Raw genomic sequence first — 7,494 nt, 5'->3', positions numbered from 1 at the left:
GACATATTAATAATTACCTAAAATATTATTGAGGAGATACATCTTTTAATAATTACTTTTCACATTTTAAATCTCAAAATGATAATGGAGAAAAAAAAATCCAATAGTTTTCAATTATCTAAGAGTTCTGTGAGTATTGAGATGATATTTATGAAATATAATATAATTGTAATAATTATTTTATCTTAACTAGTAAACAATTTTATCAAATATATATATATATATATATATTTGCATATTTTTATCAATAATAGTCTATTAATAATTTTTACCGTTTACTATAAATTAAATTGATTAAGAAAAATATAATATTTATTCAATATTTTAAAAAATTTTATAATCAATTTGATAATTAACTGATTAAATAAACTAATGCTAAAAATTTAACAAAAAATTATGTTTTTTAAAATAAATGTTCATCATTTTTTTTTTGTGAATTTTGTATTAATATTAAATACTTTCGGATATATTCATGAAAATTTTTATATTTTAAATATTTAATATTTTTACCAATATCAAAATTTTAAATCTTATTATTTTTATAATTGGTAACTACTTTTATGAATAGAAAGGAATATCCTAGCAAAATATTCTAAAAAAGAGAAAATTATTAATTAGTAGATAAATGCTTTAGGAAATTCATTAATATATTAGTCGTGGTGCTACTATATATTAAAATATTGATTAAAAATATTTATCACATAATATATATTAATATATTAATAATTGATATATTTATATTTTAAAAAAATTGAGATATTTATATAATTTAAATATGATAAATAAATTTTTAAACCTATAAATAAATTTAAAAATAAACTAAAATATCATTATCTCATTCATGACATCATTTAATAAGTAAATTTAATCATTATTGTAGTAACTCTAATACTATTATCAATGGTTTTTGCATACATAGATTTAACCTTTTATTAAAGTTTTAATAGATTTAATCTTTTATTAAAGTTTTAATGACTCTTATAAGCATTGCAAAATGGAAAGGTATAGTGCCAAAAAAAAAAAAAAAACAATAACAACAACAACAAGCAACATCAACAAATACATGTAAAATAAGTCGCGCTCACATTATTAACTTCAAACGAGTCCTTGGAGCCTTTCATGTCTTTTTTTTTCCTTGTTCTGTACAGCCCTGTCCTGATTGCCATATAATTGAAGAACTCCACTCCCTTTGAAAGCCTAATTAGTAAAAGACAAAATAGCCACTTTACATTGGAAAATGGTGGTGAATTATATATATGCATGTGTCCTTGCCTAAAATGTCTTTTTAATGACGACATATTCTCTTTCGGAAAAACAAAAAGAAAAAAAAAGGAAAAAAATATGACAAATTATCCTTTCATATGCGGATTTTCGTTGATTTACAATTTAAAGTTGGATGACAGGTTGAATATAACTGAAAACGACCATGCAGAGCAAATAGGAATTGCTTAATTCTTCTTTTTTTATATTTTATATTATATTTTTTTTTCCCTCAGGTTAATTTGGTTAAAACAATTTTATTCACAAAATTTTGCGCACGAAACAATAGGACAGGGTATGATCTGATCCGGTTCACTTTTCATGAATTTATGAATTATCATATAATTTGTTCGTCAAATTCTTAATTCATTGCTTAAACGAATTTTGATGACCCAGCAGTTTTTTTATTTATATATTTTAATAAGCAAATGATTCAGCAGTTTTGATTCGTTAAACTTAAACCCGTAGTGTGAACTAACAGGGAGTCGATAAGGCACGCACTGAAAAATGATCGGCATATCGTATGCAGCTTTGTTGGAGTTAAATAAACGCACCGTAAAACATACATAATAAATTCTATTTTATATTATGTGAAAATATTAATTTTTAAAAATAGCTATTGATAAAAAATCTGATGTATAATTTCGCAAAATAAAAAACATAATAGTAATGCTTAAATTGAAAATAATGCTCTCTCTATCCAATCTAAATGATTTCTCTGGAAACATTAACACAAATATTGCACATATTTTATTATCTACACTAATAATAAAACATCAGTTTAGTCATGTTATGTTATAACTTATTTATTAATTTTAATACATATAAAATAATAATAATTTAATAATAAATATAAAAATAATAAAAAAATATAGATAAGTCAAATTTATTTTTAAAGATAACTAATTCTCCGATTAAAAAATATATCATCTGAAATATTACAGAAAAAATATATCTATAAACCCTATTACATAATGAAATAAATAAATAATTTTATTAATAACATAAATGAATATCAAATCCATAAAATATTTATATATATCTAGCAGTTTTAGCTTTACAGATGAAACTTAGCCTGGGCGGGGGAGATAAAGCTAAAACCAATTTTTTTCCTACAGAGTGGAGTGGGACTTATGGGTAATAAAAAGTGTAAACTTGTGCAAGCCATATTATATATTATAGGGCTAATTAATGATTATTAGCTACCTAAAATTATAATAACATAAAAATGCCACCTAAAAATATATAGCTAATCATGATCATATTTCATCACTATCGACGGGAATATAATATTTTTATGCAACTAGCTGCTGGCTCTCTCCCCCATCTTTTTTTTTTTTAGCTAATAGGCGCTCTCCTCCATCTTTAACATTACAGAATTGAAGATTTCATTAAATATGATTAAGACATGAGACTTTATATGGGTAAAAAAAAATTGATATAATAGCAATGGGAAAATCACAACAACAATATATTAAATTACAAATAAAAATCCATACTATTATTTAAATTCCAAAGTGCCGCAGAGGCGCATACTAAGTTTTTCACTAATTAATTTATCAATAATATACATAATTTTTTTTTTATGATAAAAATTATATTTTCATTAAGAAAACCAATTCCATAATCTAGTTAAATTAAGAAATAATAGAACGTTTTTGGTTTTGTACTCCTTCTTATGGTTGTTTCAAATAATTAATCAATTCCGATGGTAGTTCATATTTTTAATTTCAATAGGCTTTCCTTCTTACGATTGTTTCAAATAATTAATTAATTCCGATATTAGTTCATATTTTTAATTTCAATGGGCTTTCCTATTGGATTGTTTTTAATACTCTCGATATATTAACAAAGTCAATTTAAATAAGCTTGAAATCAACATAGTTTGACAATTATTGCACTTGGACAAACTTGAATATATAAATACACAAAGTCAAAGGGCCAGTTTTGAGAATGAAAGATACATACAGGGTCCAAAAAGGAAAAAGGAAAAAGGAAAAAGAAAAAATGAAAAAAACTTATGGCTATTTTAAGACAGTAGTTATATTAAGGAAACCTAACCCACTGCAGTACTCGTGAAGATTGACTATTAGCTTTACCTTCCATTCCATATTTAATTTTGATAAACATTGTTCTCCGTTTTATAGGCCAGAAAATCACAGCTACCACAACAGGGAACCCAACCAAACCCTTTTCCTTCTCTCTGTCACTCTGCAATTCGATGTGTTTGAGCTGCTAACTATACGTTTGTGTGCTTCTGAGCCATATATATGTAAGCATAACTCCCTCTCTCTGCCATTGTTAATTAAGCATGCATTTCCTTATTACACACACACATACAGACACACACACACACACACACACACCCCAGCAATTTGCGTATAGGCAATTGTAAGGCTTTCTTTTTTTTTTTTTTTGTTTTTCCTCTTCCCTCTTTCTCTCTCTTTCGAAGCAAATAGTATAAGGTAGAATAGTCTTAGTTAAGTTTACAATTTGCGCGATAGTATTTCATTCCATGGCTTTCGAGTTCAAGGCGAAATATTAATTCCTTTGCTATATGTCACAAAATGGTGGATAAGTACTACGTACAACAAATTCCAAGCTTCACCTCGATCATCGCATAATACTTTTTATATTAATTATCATTTTTAGCAATATTTTGTACGATGTATTGTAGCATATGGTATTTCACATTTCCTATGCTCATCTTTATTTTAGGTGTTCAAGGAATCCTCCTTAATATATAGATGAAATTTTCCTATTGTCATTTTTCTCTAGATAAAAAAACAATTTGGATGCAGTGAGTAGGACAGAGATTACATATAAAATTTTTGGACGTGCCTAATTTTTATTAGCAATAATGATATATCATTATACTAATTTTTTTTTTGATGAATTTATGTATTATTATCCTATGACAACAAAAATAGCGACAAAAAAAATATCATTATACTATGAAAATAAAAAAAGTGACTATGTGCAAGGACGTCATATAATTAATAAAATATTAACTAAGTTGAAAAGAGAATAACAAATCAATATTTTTTTATGATGAAATTAACCAATTTTATCTTATATACTTAAAATCAAAATTTTAAAACTACTACTTAAGCATATATGAATATCAAATTAATTAGTTCTAGTCTGGAAATTTGACAATATAACTAACCTAAACTCTAGGTTTCTTAATTTAGTGTGCCACTGCCACATAACAAGCCCTGTGTGGATTTTTCAATTGGACACCCTGACGAATTAATTAAAATATCATAATCATTAAAATTTGATCTTTTATTATTATTTTTTATTTATTTATTTTTTAATGAGAGAATGAAATATAAATGCGCTCGTCGTTGTGGATATTTAACGAGTTAGCTATAATAAGATTTTTTTTTTTTTTTTTTTTTTTGGGTTACTTAGTCGAATGAGAACTTTACACCACCAAACATTATGCACTCGTCGAGAAGTTCCTATCAAAGTATATACGACTATAAAATTTCTTTGGTTGTTCGTATATTACTACTCTTCTGAAATGTTGGTGAAATAAAATGGGTAGGTGGCCAAAGAATTAAAACCACATGGGCGGCAAATCAATTGTTGAAACATAGATAGGTCAACGAGAAAAAAAAGGGGGAAATTTTCCTTTAACGATTTGGAATCTCATGGTAAAAATCTCTATTTATTTGGTTAATGATGCAAGTTTCAATCTCTTTCATTTTTTAATTAAAAACCCTACCATATTCAAGAAATTAAAGTGTACTAATTATCATCATTATTCATGAAATAAATAATAATGTGACTATCTATGCGAAGATGATTGTCACAATAAAAATCTTGTGGGGTTAACATGTTAGTGTAATATTAATTAATTTATTAATTAAATACGATTTTGGATGCGTCTTGCAGATATCAATACAACTTACAGAACTCAACCATGCAAAGCCCCGTAGAGAGAAAACCAGGAGTTTACACCTACGTGGCTCAATGGCCAGTTTACTCCATAGCCTGGTCACTTCGTTCGGACAAGAATTACCGCCTAGCCATCGGAAGCTTTCTCGAAGACTACAGCAATAAGGTCGAACTCGTCCATTTCAACCCTGACACCTCCGATTTCACCACCGACAGCCGCCTCTTCTTCGACCACCCTTACGCCCCAACCAACCTCATGTTCTTCCCTTCCCCGGAAACCTCTAACCCCGACCTCATCGCCACCTCCGGCGACTATCTCCGCCTCTGGGAAATCCACGAAGATCGAATCCAGCTCAAATCCCTCCTCAACGGCAATAAAACCAGCGAGTTCAACTCCGCCATCACTTCCTTCGATTGGGCCGAGGTCGACACTGGTCGTGTTGCCACAGCGAGTGTCGACACCACTTGTACGGTCTGGGACATCGAGAGGGAAGCCGTGGACAGCCAGTTGGTGGCTCACGACAAAGAGGTGTATGATATTTCTTGGGGCGGATTCAATGTGTTCGCTTCGGTTTCTGGGGACGGTTCTGTCAGAGTGTTTGATTTGAGGGATAAGGAAAGGTCAACCATAATTTATGAAAATCCTATCCAGGATAGTCCTCTGCTAAGGTTGGAGTGGAACAAGTTTGACTCCAGGTTTATAGCCACGGTCGGAATGGACAGCAACAAAGTGGTGATAATCGATATTAGGTTTCCAACTACTCCCTTAATGGAGCTTTGTAAGCATAAAGGGAGTGTGAATGCCATCTCATGGTCTCCTCGCATCGGACGGCATTTGTGCTCCGTTGGTGACGATTCAAGGGCTCTGATATGGGATGTGGTGGGACCCAATTTTCGATCTGATAATGGTGGGGAGATTGAACCTGAGATGTGGTATGGCTCGACGGCTGAGATTAATCATGTGCGTTGGTCTCCTGTGGAGTTGCAATGGATCGGTATTGCTTTCTTGAATAGGTTACAGCTTCTGAAGGTTTAGGAGCCAATGGGGCACAGGACCGGTAGGTTGACTGACTGATTCGTAGGTTGTCAAATGATTTGGCTTTTAATATGTTGTCAGATTATGGTATTTTCTTTTTTTCTTATTTATTTTGTTTTGGTATATATTTGATATGGTTTAACTTTTCATGGGTAGAAAAGTAAAAATAAAGACGGAGTGAAAACGTCCCCGTAGGGACAGTTATTGTTATTGTTTCCTCTCCGCGTATCCAAGTCTGAATTCGCTATCGCAACATAAAAATAAATAAAAAATAATAATATGACCAAATATTCAAAAATGATAAAAAAAAAAAACAAACAAACAAACGAAGCATAAATCAACATAGTTATGATGTTCTGTTAAAAAAAACAAATATATATATATATATATATATATATATATGTAAATATCCATAGATTAAAAAAAATTAACAATGAAAATTGATTAGAATTTCAATATGATATAATTTGGAATATTTTCAACTTTATTTTTTTAATTGCATATTTGTACTTTTGATTTCACCAACGTATTGTATAAACATTTAAGGTTTTTTTTTTTTTTTTTGGTCAGGTTACTTTTTTTATTTTTTTTTTGGGGAGAATTTCTAATTGCATTAAAAAAAATTCAATGCATTTCACTTTTTTTTTTAAATTTTCAAAATTACCTTTTTATTTTTTTAATTTGAATATTTTTTTAAAATAAAATTTTTTTGGTTTGTTAGTGACCATCACTAATGGTGGACCCAACTGGGTTGCCAATGGATATCGAGGATTTTTTGCCATGGCTACAAATTAGAGGATATCAAAGAGAATCCTGACCATTGTTTTGATGTCTTTTAAGATTGAAATTGTAGTGAGAGTTGATTTATTATAGCACTAGATAGACTTGAGCTTGGCAAATAGATGCTAAGGGTATACAAGCCAATATTGAACTATATATATCCATACACTAGCCACTGTAACTAGCCATTTGTTGCTTATCATCTCCCTATCTGAATTTAAAAAGAAAAACAATATATATATATATATATATATGTTTAATTTTTCTTTTTAACCACTTTAATCAATATTTAAGATCTATTGATTAATAGTTTTTTAACTAATAGATTGTAATTATTATCAAATTTTATATTATATAAGGTCTATTGTTGGCAATGTCATTGTGGCTATTTGAAAAGGAAACCCTAATTAACTCTAACAAATAAATGAAAAAAATAGACTTTTGGATAAAAAAAAAAAATTATAAGACTCTATAGAATTAATTTGAAATGGTAAAAATAACTTCTTCTTTTT

General features: G+C 28.8%; 1 protein-coding gene across 3 annotated transcripts; it reads left to right on the top strand.

The window, feature by feature from the left end:
• Positions 1-3,379: 3,379 nt before the first annotated feature.
• Positions 3,380-7,195, top strand: LOC107416321 (WD repeat-containing protein LWD1). 3 transcript variants are annotated; one of them, XM_060812796.1, is made up of 3 exons: positions 3,380-3,532; positions 5,164-6,224; positions 6,924-7,195. In XM_060812796.1, exon 2 carries the CDS (start codon positions 5,192-5,194, stop codon positions 6,200-6,202), a length of 1,011 nt encoding a protein of 336 aa, XP_060668779.1. In that variant the 5' UTR covers positions 3,380-3,532; positions 5,164-5,191; the 3' UTR covers positions 6,203-6,224; positions 6,924-7,195. The 3 variants fall into 3 exon arrangements, with proteins under 3 accessions (XP_060668779.1, XP_015880291.3, XP_060668780.1); XM_060812797.1 differs by lacking the exon at positions 6,924-7,195 and adding an exon at positions 4,814-4,922 and having other exon boundaries at positions 3,433-3,532; positions 5,164-6,412; XM_016024805.4 differs by lacking the exon at positions 6,924-7,195 and having other exon boundaries at positions 5,164-6,412.
• The last annotated feature ends 299 nt before the right edge of the window (positions 7,196-7,494 follow it).

This window comes from Ziziphus jujuba, chromosome 11 (genome assembly GCF_031755915.1).
Source record: "Ziziphus jujuba cultivar Dongzao chromosome 11, ASM3175591v1".
Classification (NCBI taxonomy): Eukaryota; Viridiplantae; Streptophyta; class Magnoliopsida; order Rosales; family Rhamnaceae; genus Ziziphus; species Ziziphus jujuba.
This window is presented reverse-complemented; position numbering and strand designations above follow the sequence as displayed.